The 23,083-nt window shown below is 47.7% G+C and overlaps 1 protein-coding gene across 4 annotated transcripts in view; it reads left to right on the plus strand.

Moving 5' to 3' along the window:
* The window catches only part of ELAVL1 (ELAV like RNA binding protein 1), a 91,146-nt gene that overhangs the window by 46,266 nt on the left and 21,797 nt on the right, over positions 1-23,083 (plus strand). For all 4 annotated transcript variants that reach the window (XM_039515552.1, XM_039515550.1, XM_039515551.1 and 1 more), the window contains one exon: positions 18,847-18,950. In XM_039515552.1, the coding sequence (XP_039371486.1) occupies positions 18,847-18,950 (104 nt within the window). The remainder of the gene's footprint in view (positions 1-18,846; positions 18,951-23,083) is intronic.

Below are 23,083 nucleotides of genomic sequence, written 5' to 3' on the forward strand. Positions count from 1 at the left end.
ACCCTCCGCAGTCATGCCCGCGGCAGGTCCGCTGCTCCCGCGGCTCGGGGGCGCCTCCCGGGCATGATTGCTTGGGGCGGCCAAATTTGTAGAGCCGCCCCTGGACGGAGTGCAACCTAAAGTGCACAAACATGAAAAGAAGCTGCATAAATCCACAGATCCACCAGTACTGAGTGTGGACCCACACACACAAGTCAGCATTAGCATCGCTCAGAGCCAGAGAGCCATAAGCTCCAAGGAAGACCATCGCTTCCATTTTGGTTCCGCGGACCGAGAAAGCGCTCTTGACTCCAGGGAGGTTGGGAAAAGTGCCAGAACCCTAGTAAGTGTTTGTTCTGGGAGTACCAAGGTCCCCATGCTTTCTGGAGCCCTCTACTTCCAGGGAGATGTTATATCTGGCATCAGACATGCCACATCTGAGGCACTTCTCGCCCCTCACTCCAGCAGTGCACATGCTTCTGCCAGCTCCGATGGTACTGTCAATGGAACTGGTCTCCGAGTTTTCATCTTCAGAGGACTTGGATGAGGGTTAGGGACCATCCATCCCTTTCTGCCACTATGAGTACACACTGAGGGCTTCTATATTATGACAGTATTCTCCATTCCAGCTGCCGTGGAGCCACTGGTTCTTCTTCGAGTGATTGCTCATGTCCATTCCATGTAGGTGTGTGCGCGCCGCGTGCACGTTCGTCGGAAGACTTTTACCCTAGCAACTCAGTGGGTCGGCTGGGCGCCCCCTGGAGTGGCGCCACCATGGCCCCGGATATATACACCAGCCGACCCACCCACTCCTCAGTTCCTTCTTACCGCCCGTGTCGGTTGTTGGAACAGTGGAGTGCAGCTTAGCTGACCTCCACCTCCCTAGCATTCTTGTAGTTCTCGTTCTCTTTGTGTGTGTATATAGTTGTAGATTTAGTTGGAATTTAGATAAGTGTAGTTAATTCTTAATTGTTAAGTTAGTGTTTAGTGAGTTTAGTCGGGTTCAGGGCTTAGGCCCTCCCCGCACTGGGACCGGAGCACATGCCCGGCTCCCCGGGATTCAAGCCGTGCTCGGCTTGTCATCGGCCAATGCCCACAGGAGATCCGTACGACTCCTGTTTGAAGTGCCTCGGCGAGTCGCACTTATCTGCCAAGTGCTCGATTTGTAAGTCATTTAAGCCTCGCACTAAAAAGGAGCGGGACATTAGACTTAAACAGCTCCTTATGGAGGCGGCTCTTACCCCTCCATCCTCGGCACTGAGTGCGCCACCATCGGACTTGAGGAGTTCCTCTTCGGCACCGGGGCGCCCACTCCTTCCCAGCACCGGACGTCCCCGGCCCCCAAGTCAAGCCAGAGGCACTCGCTCTTGCCCAGAGCGAAGAAGGTTAAGACCCCTGCCGCTCCGGCACCGCCCGAAGCGCGGCACGAGGGCATGGCTCCATCGCACCGCCCGGTGCCTGCTGCCACTGCGGCTCCTGCTAAGCCATTACCGTCGACTCCGGTCCGCCAAGGGCCGTTGAGTCCGGCACCTGTCTCCCCGGCGCCCGCCGTGGTTGAGCTGGTTATACCATCCACGCTGGAGGTCTGTGAAGTGGCGAAGGACCTGATTGCGCTGTCAGACTCGGCACCGCCGCCACCTCCGGCACTGCCGGTGCGGGTAGTCCAGTCGATCGGGAAGCCAGCCCTGATTCGCCCGGCTTCTGTCAGCGCTCCTGACCGGCACTGGTCTCGATCGTGGTCCCGCAGGCGTTCCAGGTCCCGGCACCGTTCCCACTCTTCACGCCGGTTGCAGTCCCGGCCCGCTCCACCACACGGCGCCGGTTTGACTCGCGGCACCGTTCTCCATCCCGGTCGCCGTCTTATTATCCGCGGCACTGCTCACGGTCCCGGCACCGCTCTCCCAGGAGCCGCTCCCGATGCCGCTACTCCAGGTCCCGGTCGACCTCCCGGTACTGGGCCGGTTGTAGGTCCCGGTCTTGTTCTCGGCGCCGGAATTCTTCACTGCACCGATTCCCCTGTGCGGAAGAGCACCAGATTGGTGGGAACATCGGCCCAAGGCCTCTCTGCTCCGCCGTGGCCTTCCAGACATCCGTCGGCTTCATCCCAAGCGGGAAGTTACTACTCCCAGGACCATGAAGCGGATGTGCCGGAGGGCCTGTTTCAGGAAGCCCATTCCCAGGAGCAAAGTGCTCAGCAGTGGCCCTTTTGGACACCATGGGCATACCATCAGGCCCAAGGTGCTCCTCTGGTTCCCTCACAGGCCGCCTCTTCAGAGCATCGTGCGCCTGAGGCTACGGTTAGTCGTCCTCCGCCAGCTGGCACGGACGTCCAGTTAGCTCAGGCATCCACCTCACCGATGCACTTTGAGCAGGATCCTCAACAAGACCAGGAGCAGATACAGGATGCCCTGGCCCCCGGTGTCTCGTCCTCCTCTTCGCCGGATGAGGCAGTGGCTGGCTCATCGTCTTCGAGTCCGCCCCCAGTAGACCTTGCGGCACATCAGGACCTCCTCAGGAGAATTGCCCTCAACATAAATCTCCAGGTGGAGGAGGTCCCTTAGGTCGAGGACCCTGTCGGCAGCATCCTGGCGGCTGACGCGCCCACCAGAGTGGCTCTGCCGTTTATTAAAACAATCCAACCTAAGGCTGATACGTTGTGGCAATCGCCGGCATCTATTCCGTCGACGGCAAAGGGAGTCGAGCGGAAATATATGGTGCCATCCCGAGGGTATGAGTACCTCTATATGCATCCTCCTCCTTCCTCCCTGGTGGTCCAGTCCGTCAATGATAAGGAGCGCCATGGACAGCCGGCCCCTGCTCCAAAATCCAAGGAGGCCAGACGGATGGACCTTCTGGGCTGCAAGGTGTATTCGGCGGGCGCCTTGCAGCTGCGCGTAGCGAATCAACATGCTCTGCTGAGTCGCTACGATTATAACACCTGGGCAGAGATGGCTAAATTCCGGGAGTTGCTTCCCCTAGATTCCCGCCAGGAGTTTAAGGCCTTCCTTGAGGAAGGGAAAAAGGTGGCCAGGACCTCTTTGCAGGCTTCCCTGGACGCGACGGACTCCGCAGCCAGGACCTTGGCGGCCGGTGTTACCATGAGGCGCATCTCCTGGCTGCAGGCTTCCAACCTTCCGCCCGAACTCCAGTATACCATTCAGGACTTGCCATTCGAGGGCAAGGATTTATTCTCGGAGAAAACTGACACCAGACTCCAGAATTTAAAAGACAGTAGGGTTACTATGTGTAACCTGGGTATGTGTACTCCCGTGACCCAGCGGCGCACCTACCGCCCCCAGCCCTTCCGCCCGTACTCTGTCCCTAGGCAGAGACAAGACTTCGGCAGATGCCGAGGACGCGGAGGCCGCAGGCGCTTTTCGGGATCTGGCCAAAATCGTGGCCACTCCAAACCACAACCGGACCTGAAATCGTCCTTTTGAAGGCGCGCCCGGGGACAGCATACCACTTCCAGTTCAGGATACTTTCTCTTATTTTTTCCCTGCGTGGTCCCACCTGACCCTCCGACACCTGGGTCCTGCGCACCATGAAGCAAGGATACCACCTCCAGTTTGCTTCTACCCCGCCTTACCGCCCTCCCTCCCAGTCCCTCTTCAGGGACCCCTCTCACGAGCAATTCCTCTTACAAGAGGTCCAAACGCTTCTCGACATCGGAGCAATAGAGGAGGTGCCAAGGAAGGAATGGGGCAAGGGGTTTTACTCCCGTTACTTCCTGATTCCCAAGTCAAAAGGGGCTCTCAGGCCTATCCTAGACCTACGCAGCCTCAACAAATTCCTAATAAAGTTAAAGTTCCGGATGGTCTCCCTAGGGACCATTATCCCGTCCTTGGATCCCGGGGACTGGTATGCTGCCCTCGACATGAAAGACGCTTACTTTCACATAGCCATTTTTCCTCCGCACAGGCCATACCTCCGCTTTGTAGCGGACCATCGGCATTTTCGGTTTGCGGTCCTTCCCTTCAGCCTCTCCACAGCGCCTCGAGTGTTTACGAAGTGCCTGGCAGTGGTGGCCGCCCACCTCCGTTGTCAAGGGATCCACGTGTTCCCCTACCTGGACGACTGGCTCCTCAAGGGAGCCTCCTGGGAACAAGTCAGGAAGCATGTGCGAGTGGCAAAGGACCTGTTCACGAGCCTCGGCCTGCTGCTCAGAGTAGACAAATCCACCCTGGTTCCCACTCAGAGGCTGGACTTTATAGGAGCGACCTTGGATTCTATTCCGGCCAAGGCCTGTCTTCCTCAGCCAAGGTTCCTGGCGCTGGCAACCATCATCCGCAACCTTCAGGTCTTTCCCACAACCTCGGTCTGCACTTGCCTCGCTCTACTGGGCCACATGGTGGTGTGTACGTACATCACCAAATTCGCCAGGCTCCGACTTCGCGCTCTTCAGTCGTGTCTCCATTCGGTATACTGTCCAGGCAGGGACACAATGGACACATTAGTCACCGATCCACCGAGTGCACATCGATCCCTCGACTGGTGGCTGAACCCCTCCATGGTGTGTGCGGGGTTGCCGTTCCATCCGCCGCAGCCCACCCTGTCTTTGACGAAAGACGCATCATCCCTCGGCTGGGGAGCCCACCTCGGCCGCCTGCGCACCCAAGGCCTGTGGTCTCCGGAGGAACTCTCCCTTCACATAAACGTGCGGGAGCTCAGAGCGGTTCGCCTAGCATGCCATGCATTCCTCAAGCTTCTGTCAGGCCGTTGTGTCTCCATCTTTACGGACAACACAACGGCCATGTATTACATAAACAAGCAGGGAGGGACTCGCTCCTCCCCTCTTTGCCTAGAGGCCATCGAGTTGTGGGAATTCTGCATAGCACATATGATCGACCTGGTGGCATCCTTTCTCCCGGGAGTTTGGAATACTCTCGCGGATCGGCTGAACAGATCCTTCCTGTGCCACGAGTGGTCCATAAGACTGGACATTATCCATGCGATCTTCCGCAAGTGGGGCTTTCCCCAGGTGGACCTATTCACGACGCGCGCGAACAGGAAGTGCCAAGCGTTCTGCTCGTTCCAGGGCCACTCGCCAGGATTGGTCTCGGACGCGTTTCTCATTCAGTGGACGCACCAACTGCTCTATGCGTTTTCCCCCGTTCCCACTAGTTCACAGGATTCTGTTGAAGCTCCGACAGGACAGGGCTCATCTGATCCTGATTGCTCCAGCGTGGCCCAGGCAGCCCTGGTACACCACGCTGCTCAGCCTCTCTGTGTCCCCTCCGATCACCCTCCCCCTCTGCCCGGACCTTATAACCCAGGAGCACAGCACTCTCCGCCATCCGGACCTCCTGGCTCTTCACCTCACGGCGTGGCTCCTGCGTGGCTAGACACCTCGGAGTTGCGCTGCTCCGCCCCTGTGCAACACATCCTGCTCAGTAGTAGGAAACCTTCCACTCGGTCCACGTATTTGGGCAGGTGGAAGCGTTTCTCGGTCTAGTGTGCAGCAAGGACTCTTGCGCCCTCGGAGGTCCATGTTCCAATCATTCTAGACTACCTCTGGCACCTTAAACAGCAAGGCCTCGCCATATCTTCCCTGAAGGTCCACTTAGCGGCCATATCCGCTTTCCATCCCGGCGAGGGTGGGCACTCTGTGTTCTCTCACCTGGTGGTCGCTAGGTTCCGCAAGGGGTTGGAACGCCTCTACCCTCAAGTCCGTCGTCCTGCCCCTACCTGGGACCTCAACATAGTACTGAACAGGCTTATGGGTCCGCCCTTTGAGCCGCTGGTAACCTGCTCTCTCCTATACCTGTCATGGAAGACAGTTTTTTCTGGTGCCCATTACTTCGGCCAGGAGGGTCTCCGAGCTCCGAGCACTCACCGTAGACCCACCCTACACTGTCTTTCACAAGGACAAGGTTCAGTTGCGGCCACATCCCGCTTTTCTCCCTAAAGTAGTTTTGGCCTTCCATACCAATCAGGACATCTTCCTCCCAGTTTTCTTCCCTAAACCTCATTCATCTCCACGGGAGCAGCGATTACACTCCCTAGATGTCCGCAGGGCGCTTGCATTTTATATTGACCGCACAAGGCCCTTCCGTAAGTCCCCCCCCAGCTTTTTGTGGCATTGCGGACCGTATGAAAGGCCTTCCCATCTCCACTCAACGGGTTTCCTCTTGGCTAGCAGCATGCATCCGCACGTGCTATGACTTGGCCCATGTCCCAGCAGGCCACCTCACTGCCCATTCTACCAGGGCTCAGGCTTCTTCAGCCGCCTTCCTGGCACACGTACCGGTCCAGGAGATATGCCATGCAGCGACCTGGTCATCGGTCCACACGTTTGCTCCACGCTACGCTCTGGTCCAGCAATCTAGAGATGATGCGGCCTTCAGCTCAGCGGTTTTACATTCCGCCACGTCTCACTCCGACCCCACCGCCTAGGTAAGGCTTGGGAATCACCTACATGGAATGGATATGAGCAATCACTTGAAGAAGAAAAGATGGTTACTCACCGTTGTAACTGTTGTTCTTCGAGATGTGTTGCTCCTATCCATTCCAAACCCACCCTCCTTCCCCACTGTCGGAGTAGCCAGCAAGAAGGAACTGAGGAGTGGGTGGGTCGGCTGGGGTATATATCCGGGGCCGTGGTGGCACCACTCCAGGGGGTGCCCAGCCGACCCACTGAGTTGCTAGGGTAAAAGTCTTCCGACGAACATGCACGCGGCGCGTGCACACCTACATGGAATGGATATGAGCAACACATCTCGAACAACAGTTACAACGGTGAGTAACCGTCTTTTTCCTTGCACCATGGGGCCCTCCTCAGCACCCTCTGGATCCATCCTGCTGGCCCCATTGGGGATCCTGGCCCCAATACCTTCTCTCAGAACCCGTCCGTTTTGTCAGGGAGGCTTCGCCTATTTCACCATCTGAGGTGCTTTCAAGTCAACATTTGGAACCTGTAATGGAAGATGAGCGTTTCAGACGGTACTGCTGGAACAGGAGAAAGTCCCATCATCCTCTCCTGATGTGGCAGTGGTTTAAACGTCCTGCCCATCTTCTGATGACTGCTAGCAATTCCAGGATCTCCTGAGTGGAGTGGCTGGAGAGCTTCACATTCCCCTGGAGGAGATCCAAGACACTCAGCATAAGCTGCTGGATATACTTCTCTGAGTGACTCTGCTTGGCCTCGATATCAATCAACGATGCCATCCTTGAGCCAGCTCACACAGTTTGGTATATGCCAGCCACACATACGCCTACCCGAAAGGGGGGGCAGAAAAAGATACTATGTACCAGTCAAGGGGTCTGAGTTTCTGTTCTCACATCCACCTCCCAATTAACTTGTGGTACATGCAGTGACAGAACGGGCTAGGAAACAGCATCCACGCTTCACCCCATCCAACAGGAAGGGCAAGCAACTGGACCTTTCAGGCTGTGAAGTCGTCTTTTCAGCCAGCCTTCAATACAGGATTTCGAATGATCAGGCATTACTTGCCACATATGATTTCCTGAATTTCAGAAAATTGAAGGATTTTGCCAAGAAACTGCCACAATAGGACCAGACCCGATTCCAAGCAATAATTGTGGAGGGGAAGCTGGTAGCAAGGACCTCAGTCCAATCAGAGGTACATGCAGCAGATACCTCATCGCACTAAATGGCCATGGGCACATCGTCATGAGGAGGTAGTGGTGGCTCCATTTGTCTGGTTTACCCAGGGAGGTACAAAATACCATCAAAGACCTGATGATTCTCTCCACACCCTCAAGATTTTGAGAGCTACATTCCATTTTGAGTATTTACACACGTGTGCTGAAACTTAAGTTCTACTGCCGCAGCTCGCACAGCATTACAGAACCTCCCAGTTTTTCCGTCAACAGCCTTATGAAACACCAAGGAAGCATCAGAAGATTCAAAAATCTCATCTTCCAGGATCCACCCTCACAGTCTCTTCCTCCTCCCAGATGCAACCAGTACAGAAGAGGTATTTCTGAGGAACTCTAGAGAGCTGTTAGCCACCTTGCCTGCTGCCATACAACCACACCACTCTGTCTGGGTGTCGTCTAGCACTCTTTACAAGCTTGAAGCGCAATAACAACGTACAGTAACTCCTCACTTAACATTGTATTTATGTTTCTGAAAAATCCGACTTTAAGCGAAAACGATGTTAAGCAAATCCAATTTCCCCATAAGAATTAATGTAAGGGGGGAGGGGTTAGGTTCCAGGGAATTTTTTTTCTCCAGACAAAAGACTATCTACACACACACACACACACACACACACACACACACACACACACACACACACACATATGTTTTTTAAACAATGTAATACTGTACACAGCAATGATGACTGTGAAGCTTGGTTGAGGTGGTGAAGTCAGAGGGTGGAATATTTAGTAGTAAGGCAGTCCCTGGGAAATGATGAACTAGCACTCAGCTGAGCCCTCGAGGATTAACATGTTGTTAATGTAGCCTCACATTCTACAAGGCAGCACAAATGGAGGGAGGGGAGACAGCATGGCAGACAGACACACACAAACACACACACACTGATATGCATTGCCCCTTTAAGTACACTGACTGCACTCTAAGTCCATTGCCTTTTTAAGTAGATCAGCAAATTGAGACAGCAGCTGCTCCCAGCAAGCTCCCTCTGTCCTGAGCCCTGTTGTGTGTTGTCCTGTCTCTCCCCTCTTCCCCCCCCCCGCTCTATGGAGATGGGGTGAGCAGGGGGGAGGGGGACACCCTGACATTATCCCCCTCATCCTCTCCTTCCAAGCAAGCAGGAGGCTCCTGGGAGCAGCTCCAAGGCAGAGGGCAGGAGCAGCACATGGCAGTGGGAGGAGATACAGCTGAACTGCTGGCAATTGATTAGCCTGCTGGGCGGCTGCCACACAGGGAACTTAGGGGAGCTGCCAGTCCACCCTGATTCCAAGCCCCCACCAGCTAGCACCAACGGGCTGCTTTTTCTGCAAGCAGTGGACAAAGCAGGCAGCTGCCAAACAATGTTATAAGGGAACATTGCACAACTTTAAACGAGCATGTTCTCTAATTGATCAGCAACGTAACAACAAAACAGTGTTAACCGGGACGACTTTAAGTGAGAAGTTACTGTACAAGTGGATGCTAAATGTCATCCACTAGGGCTATATGATCGAGTTCTTTATGCTACCTCATTCACAACCCCGTCCCTGATCCCTCCTGAAGGACAACTCATGACAGCATCCTCCTGACCACAAAGAGGGGCGATGGAGTGGGTTCCTCTGGACTTTACTATTCAACTTACTTCCTGATACCCCAAAAGAAGGATGGGTGGAGCCCAATCCTGTATCTCTATCATCTCAGTTGCTTTATCCGCAAAACCCAAGTTTCATATGGTCACCTCTAGCAGCTGTCATCCCGTCATTCGAAGAAGGCATGTGCTTATGGCTTTCAATATTCAGGATGCTTATTTTCATATAAACATTCATCCGTCCCACCAAAGGTTCCTGATGTTTAGGGTGGGCCTTCAGCACTTTCAATACAGGGTCCTGCCATTTGGACTCACCATTGCTCCCAGGGTCTTCACCAAAGCTTTCTCCATCATAGGGGCCTATCTCAGCGGACTACAAGGACCCCATAACACCTATCTCAATGACTGGCTTTTAGCAGCATGGTCCAGAGATGAAGTCCAGATTTCCACCTCCATGTTGATCAGACTCATTTCATCCCTTGGGGTGAGCATCAATGTTGAAAAATCAACTTTGGACCCCACATGGTCCCTAGAATGTATAGGGGCCTGCATCAACTTAATCATAGCACGAGCGTACCTACCAAGGAACATATTCCAGTCTCTGCAGGAACTCGTAGCCCGAATAGTCAACGGTCCTTCTGTCCCGGTCAGGACTTGCCTATCCCTCTTTGGCCATATGGCCTTGGGCACATACATCACTGCCTTGGCTCGCTTCCACTTTTGCTGCTTTTAGATGTGGCTCTAGAGAGTTTACTCACCCGTGTGCCGTGCCATGCCATGGATCTGATACCAACAGTTCCTACTGAAGTACACTCTTCCCTCCAGTGGTGGACAGACCCCCAATAGGTCTGTGTGAGGGTCCTCTTTCTCCCATCCTCCCTGGACAAGATGATTATCACCAACACATCCTTCATAAGTGGGGAGATCACATAACATAGGAAACATTGACCCCTCAGGAATTCAGGAGGCACATCAACATTCTAGAACTCAGAGCTGTAAGGAAGGCATGCCAAGCATTTCTCCTATCCATTTGCTCCCATCATGTTCTTATCATTCTGGACAACACCACCACTGTTTACTACATCAACAAACAAGGGGGCATGAAGTTAACTGCTCTATTTGTGGTGAGGTGGTCAATCTATGATATTGGTGCGTCGTCCACAAGATCCTTTTATCTGCAACCTATCCTTCAGGGACTGAGAACTTGATTGCAGACTCTCTTAGCTGACAGTTCATGACTGATCACAAGTGGGAATTCCACAATACCGTAGTAAGCGACATCTTCAACAAATGGGGGGGCCTCCGATAAGGGACCTCTTTGCCTCCCCCAAGGCACATACCTCTCCTAGTGCAGTATTGGTTTCCACTTTGAATGCACTCATTCTCTGCTTGTTGGACCAGATCAACTACATCTTCCCACCACCACTCCTGCCACAAGTACTCAACGAGATCAGGCAGGAGAGAGCAATGGTTATCCTGATTGTCCCACTGTGACCCAGACAGTTCTGGTTTCCCAACCTTCTCTGCATGTCAGCTTGCCCTCGACTTCCCATCCCCTACTTTCCCTGAGCTGCTAACGCAACATAATAGGAAGATCAGACATCCTGATCAGCAGACACTTCACCTCACAGTGTGATATTTAGATGGGCATCTTCTCTAGAATGGGTGTGTTCATGAGAAGTGCAAAACAACCTCTTGAGTAGCAGAACGGAGTCCACAAGGCGTTCCTTCTAGGCCAAGTGGAACCACTTCTCCACCTGGGCCCAACAGAAAGGACTTTTCCCTAGAAGAGGTGAAGATTTCTTCTTTTTTTGGATTACCTCCTGTGCTTGGAGTCACCAGGTCTCGCCCTCCACTCTCTCAGGGCCCACCTAGCAGCAGTTTAGCACTTTTCACCCCCCTGTGGAAGGACACTCCATATGTACACATCTGTTGATTGCTAGGTTTTGGAAGGCCTCATTAGAACCTTCTCACCATGCAACCTATCGCCCCTTCTCCCCCCCCCCCCCCCAGTGGGACCTTAATCTAGGTCTGTCAGCACTGATGAAACAGCTCTTTGAGCCTCTAGCTTCCTACTCTATGTCCCTCCTTTCCATGAAAGTTGCCCTCCTTGTGGCTATCACTTTGGCAAGAAGAGTAGGTGAATTTGGGGTCATGAGGGTGGACCCTCCTTTCTCCACTTTCCCATAAGGATTAAGTCTCCCTGCACCTACATCCCAGTTTCTGCCAAAGTTCATATCCCAGTTTCATCTCAACCAACCCATCCATTTATCTGCTCTCTTCCTGAAGCCTCATGCCTCTGAAGAGGAATGATGACTTCACTCCCTTGATGTCCATCAGGCCTTGGCCTTCTACCTGCAGAGGACAAGACCAATCAGGAAATCTCCTAGATTGCGATAAACAATAGCTAAGAGGGTTAAGTGGCATGCAATCTGCAAGTGGATTTCACTGTGCTATCAGTTATTGGGACTGCCTTCATCTCCTGGGGTGAGGGCCCATTCCATGAGAGCCTAGGCTTTGACCATGGCCATCCTCCACATTGTGCTGCTTTGGGACGTATGTAGAGTGGACACATGGCACTCAGTACATACCTTTGCCACGCATAGGTGTGGGATTCTGCGACAGATGTCTCATTCGGCACAGCTGTCCTCTGCTCAACCATTCCATCTTCATCCTTGCACCATCCTCCGACTTAAGTGTACTGCTTGTTAATCACCCTCAGTGGAATATAATAGGGACCATCACTCAAAGAAGAAGAGGAGGTTACTTACCTGTAACTGGAGAGTCCTCAAGATTTGTGGTCCCTATCTGTATTCCACTTCCTGCCCTCCTTCCCTTCTGTTGTGAATATCTTTGAAATTCACAGTGGAGAAGGAATTGGAGACAAGGTCAGTCTGCCCCACCCTCGATTACCTCTGTTGAAACTGTGAGGCGAGCAAGGGGCACATGCATAGCTCAACAGAGTCTACTTCTTGAAAAAAATCTCCAGCTCTGGATGCATGGTGCACATGCACAAACCCTCAGTAGAATACAAGTAGGTACCACATGTGTCTCAAAATATCTAATTAAGTAACCACCTAATCTAAGTACCTCCTAATCTGTTTCTGCTTATATTAGCAAATCAAAGCAAGTGTAATGTATTTAAAGATATTCAAAAACAATTGTAAATGCTCTATCATTTGCAGGTGATTGTACTGTCCAATGTTGCAAATTCTAACTAAATATTTAAGTATGTTTTTCCTTTGTGTATATTTTTGTATAGGTATGTACTTGATGAGTTAACCCGTCAGTTACAGCAAAACATAATTTTAGGGCTGTCAAATTAATCGCAGTTAATGCAAGGGATTAATGCAAAACAAATTACAGTATCTAGATTAAAAAAAAAATAGTCGCGATTTAATCACTGCTTTGAATCATTATCAAGCAGAACCCATCATCAACATGGAAGCATATGAATATTTAGCATATTTGGCATGTAAATACCTTGCAGTGCTAGCTACAACAGTGCCATGTGAATACATGTTTTCACTTTCCGGTGACATCGTAAATAAGAAGTGGGCAGCATTATCTCCCATAAATGTAAACAAACTTGTTTGTCTTAATGATTAAGCTGAACAAGAAGTAGGACTGCGTGGACTTGTAGCCTCTAAAGTTATATTTTTATATATTTGAATGAAGTGAATTTAAAATATTTCTTTTGTTTACAAATATTTGTAAACTAAAAAAGATCAGAAATATTAAGTGAGCACTGTACACTTTGTATTCTGTTGTAATTGAAATCAATGTATTTGAAAATGTAGAAAAACATCCAAAATATTTATAACAAATTTAAATTGATTTTCTGTTTAACATTGTGATTAAAATTGCGTTTAATTGTGACTGTTTTTTTTAATAATTTGACAACCATACTTATTAAAGTTTGTCTAATTTTCAAAAAAATTTCCTTCTCCATTGAGAAGTTGCCAGTAGCCCAGTGGCTACTAATTTAAGATTCATTGTTCACTTTTTCATTTCTTACTAGGAAGCCCTAAAGAATCATTTGGTAATATCTAGAGGGTTGCATACTTCAATGTTTATGTAGGCGAAGCTATATAACCCAGCTGGATCCCTTGACCCCCTGAGGGCCAGCTCTTGCCCCAGGGTGAGTGTCCCAGCTGGGAGCAGACCTGGCTGGAGTGGAGGTGAGGGGCCCAGTGGGTGAATGTGTGAGAGGCTTCTAGCAAGCCTGATTTTCACTTAAATTAGGTCCACAGAATGCCCATTTGGTGCTGCAGAGAGAAGTTCTCGAGCCCCAATATCTCACCTTAACCCCTCAGGGCATTGACTTCACCCTTGTATCCAGAGCCTGTGTAATCATAAGAATTAGGTCAGTGGATATCAGGCTTCTCTGACTTGTGCAGAATCTTACCGATTTGTGGCAAATTGATACCTGGAACATTCCCTGACACTTTGGAATTGAGCCTGTGCAGTTTTCAAAAGTTACCACGTTACAGACAGAGAAATGCCATTGAATTGAGTGTAAGGCCTTGCTTTGCTCAGCCAAATATATAAACATATGGAACTGTTTGGTGGTTATGAATTGCCGATAGTCTAATAATTGGACATGTTCACTAAGTGTATAACACATTTCTCACCTCTTTGACTGCAATTTCTTCAAAACCTGTACCCACCCAACTTTTATAGTTTTTTTTTTAACCACGCTAGTCTTAAAGTACATTTAAAAACTTACATTTTAATTTTATTGTGCTGCAAATCAAGATTGCTGATTCTGTTCCTAAGTCAAATCCCATTCCCCTGGGCTAACTTTTCCCACTACATATATGTGAACACTTCTTTACCAAGTTCACAGCAAAACTGATATAAATTACTTATTTTAGTTCCTGTTTGTCCAGAAGCTATTGTTTCTATTAAGTTAATTGTATGAAACAGCTTTCCAGAAAAGCTGAGAACCCTAATGCCTAACCTGAAGGTACTGGGAGACTGGGCCAGTTGAAGATGATCTTGATTTCTGGAAAAGTCTCTGAATAAAGCACTTCAATGCTGCTGTTTGTAAATGCAATAAAGACTGAAAAGGCAAAGTGTTCAGGCTTTTCACACCTGTCCAAACAAGGAGTGAACAGCAAGGATGAACAAGTTCTTAAATATCTTTTTTTAAATTGAAGCTAATGGTTTTGCACATGGTTATTTTTGGGGAGTTTGTTCATTAAAATTGATGTTCAGAAACATAGGAATTGCCATATTGGATCAGAATAAATGGTCTGTCTATTCTGTTTTTCTGTATTTGACAGTGGCCAATACCATATGCCTCAAGAGAAGCAGTTAGAATACACCAACAACAAAAAAGAGATTCTTTGTGTTGATTGTGAGCATAATACTTTATCTAAAATAACTTCTATGCGTGCTGTGCTTGGCTAATGATTCAGCTGAAGAAAGAGTGTGTTTGCTTTTGCTTTTTATTTAATTTCATGTGTTTGGATTTAAATATACACACAAGCTGGTCTATCCAGAGTCTTGCTATCTTTCCATCAACTAAAAATAGACTATGAAAACCATTACAAAATCAATACAGCAGTATGTTCTCCTCTAGTCACTCCCTCCCCTCCAATATCATACATACTATCACCAATCTGTAAACGTAGGATGAATTAAATAATTTGTCCCCTGTCTGTCTCCTGGCCCCTAAATAAACACTTTCCCTAATCACTTCAGCTCTCTCCAATTGCCTGCTCAAAATATACTTTCCAGCATGCCCTAAAAGTCGGTTAAGTTGGACTATCTAGAACTAGGAGATGGGAGTGAATTACAATTTCAGAAACCTTCAGAGCGGGTGGTCTGTGACCAGCTCCCTCTTCTGTACCCAGGAAGCTCTAGTTCATATGCCTCTTCTGATGACAACTACTGCAGGATTGCACAAGGAAAGAAGTGTGTTTTATGTTGGGTGATCCCAACCCATTTATGGCATTAAAACTCAAAATCAACAACTGGGAGCCAAGGGATAGGTCCTGGAGCACTGCCATCATGCACTTACAGCAAGGTACTCCATTTTAACAAACAAGTTGCAACATTCTGCACTAGCTTCAGCTTGTGAAAGGTTACATCTTAAATCCAATGTATAGAGCACATTGAGTCCAATCTAAAGGTGACAAAGGCATGGATTATAGTGGAAAAGTCTTCATCTGAGAGGAAAGGATGCAACCCCATTGCCAGAGGCAGGAAAAGAGTGTCTTTGTCGCTGCTCTTGCTTAAGCATCTAGCAGCAGCTGGAAATTTAACCAGACCTTTAATTTTTTAATTTTACTACTAATTATGGCCAGACACCTTCAGAGGATCCGACATAAGCCACCCCCTCCAGTTGCCTCCCGTAACCCACTATATCATTCAATTTTTATGTGTAATATGTTTCATCCAGCTCACTCTCATCCATAGCCAATCTTGTCCAGAGCTAGGGAAGATGCTCAACTTCACTCTCTGAGCTGTAGGGATTGGCAATAAATCTATCATCAATATATTGAAATATTTAGGGCCATATTACTTTGCCACTCATTTAACATGCTCATTGAGTGACATCATAGAACTTTGCGGTACTTCACATGAAAGAGCCCTCAGGATCTCGCCATAAAAAGTAACACAGCCACTAAAGAGCAGCCCTGTTGACTTGCCATAACACTTCATGATCTGTGGTACTGAAGGGAGAGTTGATAACAAGGATTATGGACTTTTATCCTTTGCCAGGAGAAGATTGCACTTGTGGTGTTGGTTGGCAATCTCTGCACCTAGGCTAGAATCCTGATCAAAAAGGTGGAGGAAAGTCCAGATAGTGAGAAGTTTAGTTTTACTGTAACCTTTTCCATAATCTCTGCTAAGGGTAAGAGATTAGGTACTAGTTTATAGTCTGCTTCGAGGTGGGTTTCTGGCCAGAAGCTGAAAATATGCTTCCTATAGAGCATTAAACACTCCGCTCTTCAAAGGAGGTGTTAGGAAAGGCACTGGATCCTTCACAACTGGAGCATGCTATCTCTCCAGTGGTCTGTACCAGTCAGGAAGGACAGGGACCCAAATAACAGGTTGTGGCATGAAGTTCTACCAATGCATAATGCAGACCAAAACTCAACCATAGAGAGAATCTAGTATTTCTCTCTTCCCAGGCTCTGCCCCATTATCTCAGATATAGAGAATTCAGTCTACCTCTGATCTTTATCTGTAAAGTAACCAGACCTTTCCTCCAAATTGGAGAAAGACTGGTTAATGCAAACTGCCTTCATCTGATTGCTGACGACACTATCTGCAATCAGTCCAAATCCATTGATCAGGACTTTGCACATGCTATAGTAGAAGTCAAGATATTTATTTTTTTTGCCATCTGTATAGTCATACCATATCAATTTAAAAACATCTGTCATCTTCTCTGCTTCATCTGTCACTGGTAAACTGTAAATCTTTGTATCCTCCAAGGATGAAGCAGGCACCTAGGGGGCCACCGTTATCCATAGTTAAGAGGAAAAGATTGTTATAGAGTGGTACCAAGCCATCAAGAGAGTTGTCTGTCATAAATAACACATTCTCCTTCAGAACCATCTGGAAGCAGACTGAGGGCTCATCCTCAACAAAAAAAATAGGGTATGCCCGCTATATTAATGGAGAGAATAGCACACTGTGTTTAGTCCTATGTGGGGAAAGTTGATGAGAGGTCAGTTTCATTTGGGAGCTATAGCAGATTGGTAGAAGTCAGAAGCATTTGATCCTTTGTGATTGATTTGAGGTGTGAAATTTACAGTAGTACTCTTTGGCTTTAGAGACTGTCGGGCTGTTGCATCTTTTACCTAGTGGGTGTTGTCATTTTGCTGGCCGACGTGTACAACTTCATTAAGAATGTCAAAGGGTGCTGTAGTTGCATATTAAATTTAGCCCCATATCATACATAGTTTATTCCCAGCACTCTTCATAATCACTGAATCGTTATACCCATCGAGATTCCTTCTGTTCTTTGATATTTGCTGTTAGTTCATCTCATGCATCCTTGTGTGGATGTACTGGTACTTTTGAGAGGATCGATGTTTGAGTCCACTGCTATTATCTGTAGATCGTCCAGAGCAGGTACTGGAAAGCTGGCCTTATTTTGGTGTATTCAACTTTGAAATGATACTAGAGGGTTTAATTTTGCTATAATACATGGGTCCTGCAGGGGATCTCACCTTGGGACAGTACAGAGCTCCCTCTTTGTCTGGTGATGGCTACTTTGGAACCAGCCCACATGCCAAAAGTGACTGATTCAGAAGAAGGTCCTCTGGGGCAACTTTCTCAGCCATGTCTTCTCCCCTAGTGACCTCAAACCAAACCATTTGCACCAAAGCAAAGCTTCTAGACTGTCAGATAAAATAATACGATCTTTCCCTAGCTGTCTTTAATCATAGCCCACGGCTCTGACTGGGGAGCAGGGAGAGGGAGTCTGAGAAGGGAGTGGAGGAGTGTCACTGTATTGAGGTCAAATGATTTGAGAAGATTAAAATGTGTTATATATCTGGTGGAAGTAGTTGCCCCCTAAAGTGGGCTTCGTACTTGGTACTTCAGTAGGGGCTGGCATGTAGGGAAATTGAAGAAAGAATGTTTATCTGAGAATTCATTTTTTCAGAGTAAGTAACTGTACTGTTCCTGGCATACTGCCTTATTTACCTACAGGCCTAAGAGATAAGGAGCTTGCTCCTGTCTGAGATGATTTAAAGATTGAATTTTTCTTCTCAAACACTTAAGAGGGAGTAAAGAATAATTTAAGAAAAGAATGGACATGAACATCCAGTAATATACCTGTAGAGAAGTAGAGCTTTTTCTGTTTTAAGAGACAAGGCATGAACCAACTTGGACCTAAGGTTTTCTCTATCCTTATATACAGAGCATGACAAATTTAACAAAATAATAAGAGTGGTGTGAAAGAGAGCCCTCTTTCTCTACTCTTGCCTCCAGGAATGGAGGATTCAGTTGCTGCAGCAGCAGGGAAACTGATAATCTTGTGCCTTTTCTGGTGCACGGTCATTTGCCAAACCTCACTTGCCACTCTTTTTCAAACTTTGTGTATTTATAAACTTAGTTTATCATTTGTTTTTGCATGAAGTTTAACTGTTCTCTCACAGATTTTGAAACACCCTGTTGAAGGTAGGGGGGAGAAGATAACAAGTGAAATAGAAAATGTTGCATGTCAGGATCTGTCCCAGGTGACAAAATAGTTGCTAACTGTGATTGCAGATGACACACGGTACCTGAGTCATTGTTTCAGACTTGAATGTATTGTTGAGGCCAGGGCTTTGGAGCGGAGCCCGGAGCAGCTCCGGAGCAGTGGAGCTGCAGGTTTTTGCCTGGAGCTGGAGCGGAGCCAGAGCACAGCTCCAAAGCCCTGGTTGAGGCTCCCTATTTGCCATCTGAGATGCACTAGCCTCAAGGGGACACAAGTGTCTGAAGTGACAAATGGGTGAGCATTACATCAGACACCCCACATGATGTGCCAGGCCTGAGTAACGTAACTCAGGATTGTTGGAATAGCTCTTAAGTTTTTGTATGTTTTAGGTGAAGTTTTGTCATCTAAAGACTGAATACTTTTTTACTTATTACATGTATTTCACTTCATTGCAACAGTGACACCTTTTTATTCATCAGGATTAATGTAAAAAAATGTTATTTCATGCAGGACACAGCTTAGGCTATGGCTTTGTGAACTATGTGAGTGCTAAAGATGCTGAAAGAGCAATAAACACACTGAATGGCCTGAGACTTCAGTCAAAAACAATCAAGGTAACAAGCATGGATTTTAAAGCTTAATATTGTAAAAGTGTTAATATTGTAAAACTTACACATAAAGAACAGTTAACTGGAACTCTGTCTTCTAAAACTTTAATGCATTCTCCTAGTAAGTTGTCTCCCCAATTCCTTTTAGACTTCTATATGCCTTGCAAGGTTAAAAGCTCAAGAATGAATGTTGGTTTAATATCTTGCATAACTTAAAGCAGTGCTTCTTTTGATGTGAGAAAATGTTTGAAAAGCTTAGCTGGTGAGATAAATTATTCTGAAAACTTCTAATTAGCATTTTGTTGTTTCATTACTGTCTTAAAACTGCTTTGAGAGCTTTTGGACTAATTTTCATAAATGCTGGTCACCCAGCAGCTGCTACTGAATTAAGTGTGGATTGCTGAGTATTCAGCATTTTTTTTCTCTTGAGTTTGCAAAGTATCTGTCTCCTTGATGATACCACTGTAAAGCACAATAGCCACCCCAAGTAGGCAGCTCAAATAGTACCCATTTGTTTTGCAAATATATTTGTCAATCATATTGGTAACTTACATTGGAAGAAGTTCTTATAAGTCTGAGACTTTTTAGATTCTGTGCTCAGATAAATATTTAGTTTTGTCATTTATGTTCTTGAGTGAATGCTGTGCACTCAAGAAAGAGAGCACCAGAAACTGGGAACAGGGTGTTTATAGGGGAACTGTGCTGTGGAATGAGCTGTCAAACACCTCAGCTTTTTGTAATAGCTTTATTGTCAAAGTCTCTCTCTCTCTCTCTCTCTCTCTCTCTCTCTCTCTCCTTCCCTCCATTTTTAGAGCACCCATCACTATAGTATCTAGGTGCCAATTTACATACTCCTGGTGTACATAATTACTGGCAGGTCATGGGTTCTATCCCAATGCCATATGTGATGACTGTGGTGTCTGTGCATAGTAGGTAAGATTATTCCAGATTGTTGCCTGGCTTTTGGATTGAACTCATGTGAATCTCAGGTACTCAATAAGCGCTGCCTTAAAACAAAGGAAAGACGTGCACAATGTGTATATATACCATTGTCCTGAAAAGGATAGACTCTCAGATCTGCTGAAATATTTTTCTGTAGTAGAAGGTTTGAAAAGAGGATAAAAGGTGTACTTTTGCTAGTTAACTGTCCCTAACTCAGGTGCTAAAAGCCTGTATTGATGTCATGAGTTCTTCAGCTGATATGCTCTGTGCTTGATTATTGGTTCTTAGTAGGCACTGAAATTATTACAAAATAACAGATATGAAACATGAAGCAAAACTCGTGTTGAGGCTGCTCAGTGTATCATTGTCAGTTGGCAGCATCAATGGTGGGCCTATAGTTGGGTCATCAGAGTAATGATGCCACTTAGGGGCACGTCTACACTGGCAGAGTTACGGTGCTGACAGTTACAGCACTGCTCAGAGAGCGCTGAAGGGAAACTACTGATGTGTGTTCACACTGTCAGCTGCCTGCACAACAGCGTGTTCACACTTGCATCAGTATTCGGAGCTGTGCACTCTGGGCAGCTATCCCACAGAGCACCTCTTTCTCTTCTGCTGCTAAGACTTGTGGGAAGGCTGAGGGGGTCGCGGGGCATCCTGAGTCCTGTCCCAGTGACCCGTGATGCATTGCTTCGCATCCCAGCAATCCCCGTGGTTCCATCTGTGTTTGGCACTATCTCTCAACGGTTTGTGTACTATGTGCCCTGCCTCTTCAGGCTGCAGGAATGGATCCCGAACTGTTGACCAGTATGGTGCCCGCTTTGACTAACACGTCACAAGTAGCAGTGGAGTTCTTTCTTAAATTACAAAGGCAAGAGGAGTGCGACATTGATCTTGCCACGTGTAGTAGCTATGACACGAGACTGCTTGTGGCATTCATGGAGGTGCTGATCACGGTTGAACGCCGCTTTTGGGCTTAGGAAACAAGCACTGAGTGGTGGGATCGCATCGTCATGCACGTCTGGGATGATGAGCAGTGGCTGCAGAAATTTCAGATGAGGAAAGCCACATTCATGGGACTGTGATTTAGCTCGCCCCAGCCTGGTGGTGCAAGGACATGAGAATGAGAGCATCCCTCCCGTTGGAGAAGTGTGTGGTGATCACTCTGTAGAAGTGGACTAGTCCAGACTGCTACTGATTGGTCGCTATTGAGTTTGGCGTGGGAAAATCTACCATTGGAGTCGTGTTGATGGAAGAGTGCAGGGTCATTAATCACATCCTGCTCTGAAAGACCATGACTATGGGCAACGTGTGTGACATTGTAGATGGCTTTACACAAATGGGCTTCCCTGGCTGTGGAGGGGTGATAGATGGCACGCATATTCCAATTCTGGCACCAGACCACCTAGCCACCAAGTACATTAATTGCAAGGGGCATTTCTCAGTGGTTTCCCAGGCACTTGTGTGGATCACGCATGCATCTTTCGGAACACTGGCCTGTTCAGGAAGCTGCAAGCAGAGACTTTCTTCCTGGACCAGAAAATCACCGTAGGGGAAGTTGAGATGCCTATTGTGATCCTGGGAGACCCCACTTACCCCTGAATGCCATGGCTTATGAAGCCATACATGGGGCAATTTGACAGCAACAAGGAGTGGTTCAACAACAGGCTGAGCAAGTGCAGAATATCTATTGAGTGTGCTTTTGGCCATTTAAAAGCCCGCTAGTGCTGCCTCTGTGGGAAGCTGGACCTGGCCGATAACAATATTCCTATGCTTATATCCATGTGCTGTATGCTCCTGTCAGGGCTGATTCCCCAGTCTGGCACTTGGAGTGCAGAAGGTGGGGGCCCACAAGGATTCTAAAAATTAATACTTGCCAATCCAGGCTTGTATTAAACTCCCAAGGTTACAGCTTTTCTCTGACCTTGGCTTGGTAAATGCTGCCACCACCCAAGTGAAAAACTGCCTCTTGCAAATCCTGGAAAAACTCACTTGGGAAGTTTTCCCTGAGGCCCCTCAGCTTTTCCACCCCTCCCTTGGGGAAGCCAAGAAAGAAGAAAAACAAAAGGGGAAACCGAGCTGTTGGCACCAGCTAATTGAAAAACATATGCACAGACCTTTAAGACACAAACCAATCAGGTTTTTTAAGAAAAGTACATTTTATTAAAAAAAGAAGAAAGGAAACCCATCTGGAAAATCAGGCTATTGCTAGATTTTATAAAGCAACTGAAAAGGGGTTAAACACTAGGAGTGGCTCCCTGGGGTCCAGCTTAATGTTACAAAAGAAAACAAAAATACCTGAGCTTAGCACAGAGGAAATCCACAAGCCAAAATAAAGAAATAAACCTGATCGTGTCTATCTAAACATTCCCTTTCCCAATGAATCCTCCTAGGTATGGAATATAATTTTTCATACCTGGTTCAAACTTTACACAGCACTCCTGCTGCTCCCGTCTCTTCAGCCAAGAGAGAACAACCGAGAGACAAAGGGAAAGCTTTTTCCCCATTTTAAAAAAGTTCTAGCCTTCCCATTGGCTCTTTTGGTCAGGTGAGACTCTATAGCTAACGGGCTGGCTGGGTGTCCGTAAAAGGGAGATACTGCCCCTCCCCCCCTTTCATTTATCACAGCTCCATAATATTTGTGAAGGGAAGGGTGAAAGCTTCACTCAGGGCTGGACCACAGAGGCTCAGCGCCTGGAGGCTGAGTTTGAACAGCCAGAGACCAGGGCTATTAGAGGGGCACAGCGCAGGGCTGTAAGGATCAGGGATGGTTTGAGGCAGCAATTTGAAGCTGAAAGCCACTAATATTTGTTGCTATGCTCTGGATTGCAGTGCTTGCAATGCTAGGAGGTGATTGGTGCACACAATGCAATAAGAGGGTTTAACATAACTGTATGTTGCTTTGCAGGGTTCTGTTTGCCTTCAATTAATAGAATAAAGATTGCTTTCAAACCATCACAATTCTTTTATTAAAAGACAACAACCGGGGGAGAGTCTCAAACAAAAAAACACATCAGCAGGGAGGGGGATGGGAGAAGGGAAGGTCCCAGGAGGAGATGGGGTCCCGGGATGGCTAAAGATTTGTGTATGTCCAGGGATCATATCCAGCCTTCTCCTTTGGAGTACATTGCAGCGGGCACTGTACTTCAGCAGGGCCAAACTGTTGAGTGAAGTGGGTAGTGGGAGTCCACCGTGCT

The sequence above is a fragment of the Mauremys reevesii genome, linkage group 26 (genome assembly GCF_016161935.1).
Source record: "Mauremys reevesii isolate NIE-2019 linkage group 26, ASM1616193v1, whole genome shotgun sequence".
Classification (NCBI taxonomy): domain Eukaryota; kingdom Metazoa; phylum Chordata; order Testudines; family Geoemydidae; genus Mauremys; species Mauremys reevesii.